Below are 12,546 nucleotides of genomic sequence, written 5' to 3' on the forward strand. Positions count from 1 at the left end.
TGCTGGAGTGAGGATTGCACTGCTGGGACATGGAGAGGGGTGATGGAGTGAGGATTGCACTGCTGGGAATTGCAGAGGGGTGATGGAGTGAGGATTGCACTGCTGGGAATTGCAGAGGGGTGCTGGAGTGAGGATTGCACTGCTGGGACATGGAGAGGGGTGATGGAGTGAGGATTGCACTGCTGGGAATTGCAGAGGGGTGCTGGAGTGAGGATTGCACTGCTGGGAATTGCAGAGGGCTGCTGGAGTGAGGATTGCACTGCTGGGACATGGAGAGGGGTGATGGAGTGAGGATTGCACTGCTGGGACATGGAGAGGGGTGATGGAGTGAGGATTGCACTGCTGGGAATTGCAGAGGGGTGATGGAGTGAGGATTGCACTGCTGGGAATTGCAGAGGGGTGCTGGAGTGAGGATTGCACTGCTGGGAATTGCAGAGGGGTGATGGAGTGAGGATTGCACTGCTGGGACATGGAGAGGGCTGCTGGAGTGAGGATTGCACTGCTGGGACATGGAGAGGGCTGCTGGAGTGAGGATTGCACTGCTGGGACATGGAGAGGGCTGCTGGAGTGAGGATTGCACTGCTGGGACATGGAGAGGGCTGCTGGAGTGAGGATTGCACTGCTGGGACATGGAGAGGGCTGCTGGAGTGAGGATTGCACTGCTGGGACATGGAGAGGGCTGCTGGAGTGAGGATTGCACTGCTGGGACATGGAGAGGGCTGCTGGAGTGAGGATTGCACTGCTGGGACATGGAGAGGGCTGCTGGAGTGAGGATTGCACTGCTGGGAATTGCAGAGGGGTGCTGGAGTGAGGATTGCACTGCTGGGAATTGCAGAGGGGTGCTGGAGTGAGGATTGCACTGCTGGGAATTGCAGAGGGGTGCTGGAGTGAGGATTGCACTGCTGGGACACGGCAGGGCCAGCATGGGGGAACAGCGTGGTGGGACAGGAACAGCACGTGGCACTGGAATGGGTCCTCCTCTCCAGCTCTGTCACTGCAGGGCTGTGACATCACACCAGGGCTGTGACATCACTTGAAGGGAAGGTTGGGAATTCCAGGACAGGTTTGGAAATCCCTGGGCAGGCTCAGAAATCCCCCCTGGCTGAGGAGGTGCAGCCTGGGAAGGTTGGGAAGGACCTTCAGGCTCACCTGTCCCACCCCCAGCCCCGGGCAGGGACACCTGGGGTTGGAGTTGTGGCTGCTGAGAGTTTCACACTTGGTGTGCTGACAGACTCTGACCCCAGGAGGTGTTTGTTTGATATTCATTTGAATTTTTATTTTTTTTAATGGTTTTTATGTGTTATAGGGAAATAGAGGGGTGGTTTTATAGTTTTATAAGGGGATTTTAATTTTAAGATTAAGGTTTTTGGGGGTTTTTTTGAGGATTTAATTTTTTTATTGATTTTGATATTTTTATGGGGGTTTTTATATGTTTGTATTTTGGGATTTTTTTATTTGAGGGATGATTGAAGTATTGAAAGAGTTAATGTTTTGTTTGGGGTTTGTAGATGGCTGTTTGGAGTTTGTGGTGGGAATTGTGGTTGGGTCTATGTTAGGATTGGTTGTATGGTTGGTTTTGGGTTTTTTTGTATTTAATTTTAGCTGTAGGTTATGATTTATTTGGAGTTTGTGGTGGGAGTTGTGGTTGGGTCTATGTTAGGATTGGTTGTATGGTTGGTTTTGGGTTTTTTTGTATTTAATTTTAGCTGTAGGGTTATTTTGTGCGGGTTGCAGGGTTGTTTCTGGTTTTAATGGTAAGATTTTGTGTGCAGGCTGTGCTGGGGGCGGGGGATTTGGTGCCACATGCTCAGAGCTGAACTTCCACCAAGGCTTGGCAGGTTCTGATCTGTCCTGGGCTCCTGCAGGGACAGAGCTCAGTGTGATGTCACAGCCCTGCAGGGACAGAGCCTGGAGATGTCACAGCCCTGCAGTGATGTCACAGCCCTGGTGTGATGTCACAGCCCTGCAGTGATGTCACAGCCCTGGTGTGATGTCACAGCCCTGCAGTGACAGAGCCTGGTGTGATGTCACAGCCCTGGTGTGATGTCACAGCCCTGCAGTGATGTCACAGCCCTGCAGTGACAGAGCTCAGTGTGATGTCACAGCCCTGGTGTGATGTCACAGCCCTGCAGTGACAGAGCCTGGTGTGATGTCACAGCCCTGAGAGGGGAGCAGCTCAAGCCACTCCAGGCCATGCAAAGGAAGAATGTCAAATTTCAATCCCTACAGACCAGAACTGTGTCCTTCGGTTGGCCAAAATCTGCCTTTCTTGAGCTTCAGATCCACTTCGGCTGCTCCATTCCTGACTCCAGAGGGATGGGCCTGGACAGAATGTCACTGTGCTGACCTTATTTCAGTTTTGGCTCTTTATCCTCCTCCTGACACAATGTTCCAGGGAAAAAAGGGATGTCAGACTGGCCAGTTTCTTCCCTGATCTCATATTTACCCTTTTCCTACACCCACAATCCAGAGGAGATTGGGGCCCACACAAAGCTCTGCCCTTCCCTGCAGAGATCACTCCCAGGAGGGGAGCTGGGGAGGACAGGGACACACTGTGTGACATCCCAGTGGCACACATCAGGCACGGCCGTGCCTTGGGTGCTCTCCTTCCCCCAGGACATTCCCTGCAGCTCCTGCCACCTGCTGCAGCCTTCAGCAAACCAAAGCCCTTCTGCCAGGAGCCCTAGCAAACCCAGGGAGGGCTTTGCGTGGGACACAGGACAAATTCTTCCCTGGCAGGGTGGGGATGGAATTCCCAGAGCAGCTGGGGCTGCCCCTGGATCCCTGGCAGTGCCCAGGGCCAGGCTGGACACTGGGGCTGGGAACACCCTGGGACAGTGGGAGGTGTCCCTGCCATGGCAGGGGTGGCACTGGGTGAGGTTTAGGGCCCCTTCCCACCCAAACCATTCCAGGATTCCCCAAGGATGAGCTGGGCTCCAGTGGAAGGTGCCCACTCAGCACCACCCCAGCAACACGAACCCATCCAGGAGTCACCAAGCACACGTAAAACCGAGGTGTTCCAGCAATAGATGCTGCCCCAAAATGTCTGTTTCCCCACCAAAACGAGCCCCCAGGACTGCCAGTGTACCCAACACGCAGTTATGTCCGTGAGAAACACCCCGAGGGTGCAAAACACGGATTGATGCGTGGAAAGGGAACCGTGTCTGCAAACGCTGCAGACCTTCTGCTGGGAGCAGCGGCAACATCTGGCTGCTCCCGGGGAAAGCAGAAAGCAGAAGGGCTCCCTCTGCAGTGGATCCCGAAACGCACACAGGGCTCGGGCTGAGCAGACAGAACGGGAATCAAACAAAGCGCAGGCATTCCTGCTCCCGCTGCTTCCCTCACCCTGCCTGCAGCGAGCACTCCGCCGGGCTGCACCACATGGAGCCATGCCCGGAATATTAAGTCATTAATTAGTTTTTCGTGCATGGACTTGTATGTGGCAAGGAGGCAAATGAAAGGATTCCTGAAGAGACAGGAAAGCTTCCTCAGCACGTGGAACCCTCCCAGGATCTCCCAGAAATCAGCCACGAAGCCAGCTGAGAGTCCCTGCTCCCATGGCCGTGCATGATTCCACAAAAGCCTCAGCAGCCCTGCCCGGGGCAGTAAAGCTCCCTGCAAGGGGAGAGAGGGATAACTCTGGGACTGGGACACACACACACACACCACGCTCTGCTGGAAGATCAGGGAGGCTCTGCTCCAGCTCCCAAAATCCCCCCACCCATTCCCAGGGCTCATTTGCATACAAGACAATTAATAGAAAATGGATTTCATGCAGGAAGGGGGGGAAAAAAAGTCAGATCACCTACAAAGTGGAGTCAACTTACTGCCTGCTTTTGCTCTTCTTCCTAGAGACGTGGGAGAGAGAGAGGAAAGATCAATTACCATGTGAAAATGATGATTTCACACAAAACACCCAGTGAAAGGACAGAACGTGGTGCCAGCACCTGCAGCACGACAGGACACGAAGGCACAGGTGACACTGGTCCCACTGTCCCACTCTAATGGCCTCTGGTGGTGCCCACAGTGGAGCACATGGGATGGGGATCCCTGGATGCAGGACAGGAGAGCCAGGGTGTCTGCTCCTCCAGGCAGGACTTCATGGCCTCAGCCTGGCACAGGGGAAGGTGCCCTGCCCAAGGCAGGGGGGATCTGGGTGGGATTTGAGGTCCCTTCCCACCCAAACCACGCCATGATCCTCAAATCCTCTCCTGCTCCGGACCTGAGGCCTCTGGAGCTACCCTCGAGCCAACAGACCCCAAATCCATCCCCTAAAGTCTGGAGCTGCCCCTGGGAGTGTCCAAACACAGAAACGTGCCAGCACAGAGCCCCAGCAGCACAACATCCCCCTGGCTCAGCTCCCCTGGCACTGCAGGACCTGCCAGGGGGACTGGCAAGGGCAGAGGATCCAGGGCTGGGAGGGCACAGCACAAGGCACGCACAGCCTCCCTGCCTCCCCTCCCAATCCAGTCTGTGATTCCAAAAATTCCCAGAGCTGGAAGCCCCAGACAGAAGGGTCAGCACTGCCAGGGTGCCCCAGATGTCCCATGTGTGGGCAACACTGAGAAAGCCCAACCCTGACTCAAAGGCAGCAGCCTGGGGAGGTCCCTGTGAGAGCCCAGGAACATCAGGGCAGGACTGCAGGGGGATCAATTAACCCTAACCCAAAAAACAGCCAGGATGGTCAGAAATCACAGAATGGGAACAGTCAGAAATCACAGAATGGGAACAGTCAGAAATCACAGGATGGCCAGAAATCACAGAATGGGAACAGTCAGAAATCACAGGATGGGGACAGTCAGAAATCACAGAATGGCCAGAAATCACAGAATGGGAACAGTCAGAAATCACAGAATGGCCAGAAATCACAGAATGGGAACAGTCAGAAATCACAGAATGGGAACAGTCAGAAATCACAGAATGGGGATGGTCAGAAATCACAGAATGGGAACAGTCAGAAATCACAGAATGGCCAGAAATCAGAGAATGGGAACAGTCAGAAATCACAGAATGGGAACAGTCAGAAATCAGAGAATGGGAACAGTCAGAAATCACAGAATGGGGATGGCCAGAAATCACAGAATGGGGATGGTCAGAAATCACAGAATGGGGATGGTCAGAAATCACAGAATGGCCAGAAATCACAGAATGGTCAGAAATTACAGAATGGGAACACTCAGAAATCAGAGAATGAGGATGGTCAGAAATCACAGAATGGGGATGGTCAGAAATCACAGAATGGCCAGAAATCACAGAATGGTCAGAAATTACAGAATGGGAACACTCAGAAATCAGAGAATGAGGATGGTCAGAAATCACAGAATGGGGATGGTCAGAAATCAGAGAATGGGAACAGTCAGAAATCACAGAATGGCCAGAAATCACAGAATGGGAACAGTCAGAAATCAGAGAATGGGAACAGGCAGAAATCACAGAATGGGAACAGTCAGAAATCAGAGAATGGGAACAGGCAGAAATCACAGAATGGGAACAGTCAGAAATCAGAGAATGGGAACAGGCAGAAATCACAGAATGGGAACAGTCAGAAATCAGAGAATGGGAACAGGCAGAAATCACAGAATGGGAACAGTCAGAAATCAGAGAATGGGAACAGGCAGAAATCACAGAATGGGAACAGTCAGAAATCAGAGAATGGGAACAGTCAGAAGTCACAGAACCAGAACGGTCAGAAATCACAGAACCAGGAATGGTTTGGCTTGGAAGGGACCTTGCCCAGGGCCTTTCCCTGCTCTGAGTGCCACCCCCACAGCGTGGGGACAGCGGGTGAGCCTCAGAGGACAGCCACGGATGGCCTTGCACAGATGGGCTTTCCTGGAGCTGTGGAATATTCTGGCTCGGGAGGGACCCACAGGATCATCACCCCAGCTCCTGCCCTGCCCAGACCACCAGATCCCACCCTGGCCATCCCTGGCTGTGCAAAGGCTCCTGGAGCTCTGGCAGGGCTGGGGATGTGCCCATGCCCTGGGGCAGTGCCCAGCACCCTCTGGGGACAGAACCTTTCCCAAAATCCACCCCAAATCCCCTGGCCCAGCTCCAGCCCTTCCCTGGGTCCTGTCCCTGTCCCAGAGATGAAGGTCACAGCTGCCCCTGGGGGGAAGCTGCTGACACCTCCAGGACCTTTCCCCACTCTCCTGTCCTTCAGAGAGGGATTTGAGGCCCCAAACTCTCAGGCAAGCAGAGCTGGGCGAGCTGAATCCAGCCCTAAATGGTGAAATGAAGGCAGCATTAAAAATGTAAAAAATACTGCATAAGAAAATGGAAAAAAACCCATAAAAGCTTAACAGCTGATGTAAATTATACATGAACAGCTCTGAAGAGCTCCAAGTGATGAGAGAAACTAAAACCTGGCGGGGAAAAATCGTGTCTGGCAGGGCTAAAACCACTGAAAATGAGAGCTGGAAATAAACACCAACATCAGGAACAAAGCAGAGCCTGGAGGCAGCAGGGGCCGGGGTGAGATCCTGAGCAGGGCAGGAGGGAGCGAGGGAGGGATCCTGGCTCTGCCTCCTCCCCTCCCCTGGAGCCTGCACCAGCAGCCAGGGAAGCTCTGACACCAACCATGAGAAAAGGTGTCAGAAGTACCTAGGAGAAATGATATTTTTAGCTCAGCAGGCTGGGGAACTTGCAGCTTAAAATAATTACCTGAGCCAGGAGCTACCTGGGGCAGGGCAGGGAATTTGTGCTGGCTCCTGGAACGCTCAGGGCTGGAGGTTCAGACTGGGAGGGGAGACAGCTTAGGGGACAGAAACTCCTTGGGGTGACCCAAATGGGACCTTGCAGGGCCCGAAGGGGCTCCATGACCCGAGCCTGTCATTGCTCCATTCCTACTGATGCATCAGGAATGCTGCTCCAGGGCCCACTTGCAGGTGGCACGGGAGCTTTAGAACTGCCTGGAAAGGAAATGTTGCCAAGGAAAGCTGATTTGGTGCTTTGAGTGTATCCCAAGTTTGGTTTGTGAAGGCACAGACACAGGAAACCTGCAGGGCAGGGGGTTTACCCACAGCATCCTCACCAAGCAGTGAGCACAGCAGGCAACAAATATAAATAAAAGGCAGGAACTCGACCTCCAGCCTGCTTTTCCCAAATACAAAAAACACAAATGTAAAAAAATGATACAAAAAATCTGGGCAGGGCACAGAGCCCATCCCCAGGCAGACTGGAGCAGGGGGCTGGGAGGGGCTCAGCTGTGCCTGTTTAAGGGATTTTAAATCCCTCTTTAGGGATTTACAGCCCTGAGGGAGCAGTGAGGGTAAAGGTTAGGGTGTTCTGATGGGCAGAGCTCAGCGGGGCAGAGTTTTCTGGGTGACATTTTGCTCATTCCCAGCAATTCTGCTGTAGCTGAAGGGCTCCTGGCTTGGAGGGAGCAGAACAACTGGTGCAAACCCAGCTCTCACTGAGAACCAGGCACACATTTCTGACTGTTCAGGCCAATCTGCATTGGCAGGGAGCTCTCCACTTTGGATTCCTCCAGCTCCAGAGCAGATGTCTGTCTGGAAGAGCTTTAACCAAGGAGAAGCTGCAGGGCTCCAGAGGGGGAATGGGGGAATGGAAACAGCCCCACAGAACCCTGACCGTTCTGTGAGCAAGGTGTGGGAGCAGATAACCCCAGTGGCTCCTGGGGAGGGCTCCAGCCCAGAACAGCTCAGCTGAACCTCAGGGCTCTGTTCCAGGTGTGGGGAAGCCCCAGGATGGAGCTGGTGCAGCCTCTGTGGCCTCCTCCCCCAGCCTGGGCACCCCAGGGGGATGGAGCTCCCCTTTCACCAGCCCCACCTGCTCTGGAACAGATTTGGTAACAAAAAGGGAGCTGGGGAGGGACAGGGGACAAGGCCTGGAGGGACAGGACACAGGGAATGGCTTCAGAGTGGTAAAGGGGATTTGGGTGGGATATTGGGCAAGAATTGTGCCCTGGCCCTGGCACAGGGTGCCCAGAGCAGCTGGGGCTGCCCTGGATCCCTGGCAGTGCCCAAGGCCGGGCTGGGCACTGGGGCTGGAGCACCTGGGACAGTGGCAGTGTCCCTGCCATGGCAGGGTGGCACTGGGTGGGCTCTGAGGTCCCTTCCCACCCCTGCCCTGCCATTGTCACCCCTGTGCCACTCACACCCCTGCCAGGTCTCTCCCTCCTCACCCCTCCCCCAGCATCTTTGGGGCTCCTTGTCTTGCCCCAAATCCCCCAAGGCCAGGCTCTGTCCCCAAACCCCCCAAGGCCAGGCTCTGCCCATGCCCTGCAGGGAGAGCAAGAGCCCAGGTGTGGCACAATGTCCCTGCAGCCACCCCTGTGAGCTCAGCCTGGGGAACTCCATGAAAACACAGAGGGACCCTCATGAGGAACCCAACCAGGGACATTTTTGGGAGCTGAGAGGCAGCAGCAGAGCCCTGAGACAAAGCCCAGGTGTGGCAGGGGCTGGGCAGGCTCAGCTCCTTGCCCTGGCACTCACACTGTACCCTGCTCCTTGCCCTGGCACTCACACTGTGCCCTGCTCCTTGCCCTGGCACTCACCCCCTGCCCTGCTCCTTGCCCTGGCACTCACAGCCTGCCCAGCTCCTTGCCCTGGCACTCACAGCCTGCCCTGCTCCCAGTTTATTTCCAGTGCCAGTGAGGAGTGCTGAGCCCAGGTACCAACCCAAACCCCTCTAAGCCCCCCAGATTTCGGGTTCTGCATGTTTTATCCACCCACAAACCCCACTGGGCAGTGCTGAGCCCAGGTACCCACCCACACCCCTCTAACCCCCCCAGATCTGGGGCTCTGCATGTTTTATTCACCCACAAACCCCACTGGGCAGTGCTGAGCCCAGTTACCAACCCAAACCCCTCTAACCCCTCCAGATCTGGGGCTCTGCATGTTTTATTCACACCAGCCTGGAGAAAGGTTCACGCCCTGCTCCCCACACAGGGCTGCCCTGGCCACGGCTTTTGGCATTTCCAAAAGCTCCTGCTGCTCCTCAGGAAGGGTTTTTAGGGAGTGGCAGCAGAGCAGGGACCCCGGAGCCCCCGGGGAGGGAAGTTCTGCCTTTGGCTCCTTACTTTGAGCAGCTTCATCAGCCCCTCCAGCTGCACCATCAGCTCCCTTCTGCTCTCCTGCAGGGCTGACATCCTCTGCTCCAGCTCATCCTTCCTCTGCCTGTGCCAGGGACATGGGGCAGAGAGCAGAGACAAGCTCAGGCTGTGCCGCAGGGAATTCTGCACTGCCGCTGCCCTGCTGCCCTTCCAACCCCTGGGGGTGACAGCTCCCTGCTGTCCCCAGGCTCAGCCCTGCAGGAAAACCCCTGAGCGTCGGAGCTGGCATCCTGCAGGGCCAGACTGAGCAGGAGGAGCCGCGGGAGCGGAGAGGGGAAATGAGGGCAGGAAGGGCTGCGGGGCTGGGGGACACCGAGCTCCCTGCAGTGACACAGCAGCCAGGACACGTCCCTGCAGCACAGCCAGGGGACAGCAGCCAGCCGGAGTGACTGCTGCAGGCAGAGTTATTATTGTTATGTGGAATATATCGTATATAACAACCGTATTGTTATACATCAACAATCGCTATCAGTATAAATGTTAATGTTAATTATCGAGATTATAATATTGATAGTAATAATCATAATAATAACAACGACAATAATAATGCATTTAATAAAGCACATTTTAACCACCCTGGGGGCTGGCACTGCCACACTGTGGAAAACCCACAGAGGGACACTGTGGACACTCCACAGCAGGAGCTGTTCTTTAAAGGACACAAAACTCTGCAATATTTATCTATTCCATATAGAAAGATATATTATTATTATTATTATTATTATTATTATTATTATTATTATTATTATTATTATTATTATTATTATTATTATTATTACAAATTTTAACCACCCTGGCTGTTTGGCACTGCCACACTGTGGACACTCCACAGCAGGAGCTGTTCTTTAAAGGACACAAAACTCTGCAATATTTATCTATTCCATATAGAAAGATATATTATTATTATTATTATTATTATTATTATTATTATTATTATTATTATTACTACTATTATTCACAGGCTCTTATGTATAGTAAACATAATTTTTCCTGAAACCAGTTTACATTTTCTAAACCTGTTTAGTGCGGTTCTTCTTTGGGTTTGTTTTTTTAAGTATGTGTATGCCTTGGCTGTGGTTTTGGCTTTTTTGTTATTTATTTCCATTTTGGCTCTGGCCCACCCTGTCTTTAGGCAGTGAGTGTTGACAGTTGGTGTGTTTGCAGTAGGTGGTTTTTTCATGTGGTTCTTGGATGTTATCTCATCTAAGGAGCTAATAATAATAATTACTATTATTATGCATTGTAATATTGGCTTTTCTCAAACATGAAAATGAATTTTATATGTGTAATGTTAAAGTAACTTTGTTACAAAGATGTGGTTTTTTATTTCTGTTGTTAGTTAAAATAGGGAAATAACTAATATAAGTATACTTGTGTTAAAATAGCTACTTAGATGAGATAAACACAGGAAAAAACCACCTACTGCAAACACACCAACTACCAACAGTCGCTGCCTAAAGACAGGGTGGGCCACAGCCAAAACTGAAAATAATAATAATAAAAAACCCTAAAACCACAAAGAACAGACACACTCGAAAGAAACAGACCCAAAGAACCACACTAAACAGCTCTTAAAAGATGTAAATTAATTTTTGAAAAGATGTAAACTAATTTAAAAAAAGATGTAAACTAATTTTTAAAAAGAAGAATCACAGAATCATCACAAGATGTAAATTAATTTAAGAAAAGAATTATGTATACTACACATAAGAGTCTGTGCATATGCAAGAAGCTGCTGTAGGAGAATCCAAGGAGTATCTCTGGAGAGCCCCGAAAACCTCTGCTCTGTGTTCCCTGTCTCCTTGTGTCCTCTACTAAACTTTTCCCAGGGGAGTGAAGGTGTTTGCACCGGGGAGTGAAGGTGTTTGCACCGGGGAGTGAAGGTGTTTTCTCAGGGGAGTGAAGGTGTTTGCACCGGGGAGTGAAGGTGTTTGCACCGGGGAGTGAAGGTGTTTGCACCGGGGAGTGAAGGTGTTTGCACCGGGGAGTGAAGGTGTTTGCACCGGGGAGTGAAGGTGTTTGCACCGGGGAGTGAAGGTGTTTGCACCGGGGAGTGAAGGTGTTTTCTCAGGGGAGTGAAGGTGTTTTCTCAGGGCAGTGAAGGTGTTTTCAGTGGGGAGTGAAGGTGTTTGTACTGGGGAGTGAAGGTGTTTGCACCGGGGAGTGAAGGTGTTTGCACTGGGGAGTGAAGGTGTTTGCACTGGGGAGTGAAGGTGTTTGCACTGGGGAGTGAAGGTGTTTGCACTGGGGAGTGAAGGTGTTTTCTCAGGGGAGTGAAGGTGTTTTCTCAGGGCAGTGAAGGTGTTTTCAGTGGGGAGTGAAGGTGTTTGTACTGGGGAGTGAAGGTGTTTGCACCGGGGAGTGAAGGTGTTTGCACCGGGGAGTGAAGGTGTTTGCACTGGGGAGTGAAGGTGTTTGCACTGGGGAGTGAAGGTGTTTGCACTGGGGAGTGAAGGTGTTTTCTCAGGGGAGTGAAGGTGTTTTCTCAGGGCAGTGAAGGTGTTTTCAGTGGGGAGTGAAGGTGTTTGTACTGGGGAGTGAAGGTGTTTGCACCGGGGAGTGAAGGTGTTTGCACTGGGGAGTGAAGGTGTTTGCACTGGGGAGTGAAGGTGTTTGCACTGGGGAGTGAAGGTGTTTGCCCAGTACCCCGGTACCCCGGTATCCCTGTATCCCATCCTGGTAACCCAGTAGCCCCTCCCAGTCTCCTATCCCTGTATCCCATCCCGGTATCCCGGTATTCCATCCCAGTAGCCCGGTATCCCAGTACCCCAGTATCCCACCCCAGTACCCCAGTATCCCATCCTGGTACCTGGTAACCTATCCCGGTACCCCAACACCCCAGTACCCAGTATCCCATCCCGGTACCCCGGTAGCCCATCCCGGTAGCCCAGTATCCCAGTACCCCAGTACCCCATCCCAGTATCCCAGTACCCCATCCCAGTACCCCAGTACCCCATCCCGGTACCCCAGTATCCCAGCCCGGTACCCCAGTATCCCACCCCGGTACCCCAGTACCCCATCCCAGTACCCCAGTACCCCGCCCTGGTACCCCAGTATCCCAGTACCCCAGTACCCCATCCCAGTACCCCAGTACCCCAGCCCGGTACCCCAGTACCCCATCCCAGTATCCCAGTACCCCACCCCGGTGCCCCAGTACCCCAGCCCGGTTCCCCGGTCCCCGGCGCCGGTGCTGTTACCGCAGCAGGCGCAGCTCGGCCAGCAGCGTGGGGTTCTGCTGCGCCTTCTCGGGCGTGGGCTGCGAGGCCTGCTCGTGCTCCAGCCGCAGGCGCTGGATCTCCTGCAGGATCTCCCTGCGGCACGGGAAAGGACAGCTCAGCTGGAGCACAGCGCCCGCTGCACCCCGGCTTTTGGCAAACAGCGCGGGGAACAGCGGACGTGTCGTGTCAGAGAGCTGTGCTGCATCCATTCTCTTGAGCAGCGTCTTAAATACAGCTCTGGGTTATAACATA

General features: G+C 53.1%; 1 protein-coding gene across 1 annotated transcript; it reads right to left on the reverse strand.

Annotated features, from left to right (window-relative positions):
• Positions 1-3,827: 3,827 nt before the first annotated feature.
• Positions 3,828-12,387, reverse strand: LOC121360049 (dystrobrevin beta-like; the record flags this gene model as incomplete). The annotated part of the gene is made up of 3 exons (XM_041479500.1): positions 3,828-3,848; positions 9,044-9,140; positions 12,274-12,387. Coding segments are annotated over 3 exons (232 nt in total), but the record flags the coding sequence as incomplete, so codon positions are not given.
• Between the last annotated feature and the right edge of the window lie 159 nt (positions 12,388-12,546).

Source organism: Pyrgilauda ruficollis, unplaced genomic scaffold, assembly GCF_017590135.1.
Source record: "Pyrgilauda ruficollis isolate IOZ18807 unplaced genomic scaffold, ASM1759013v1 scaffold486, whole genome shotgun sequence".
Classification (NCBI taxonomy): domain Eukaryota; kingdom Metazoa; phylum Chordata; class Aves; order Passeriformes; family Passeridae; genus Pyrgilauda; species Pyrgilauda ruficollis.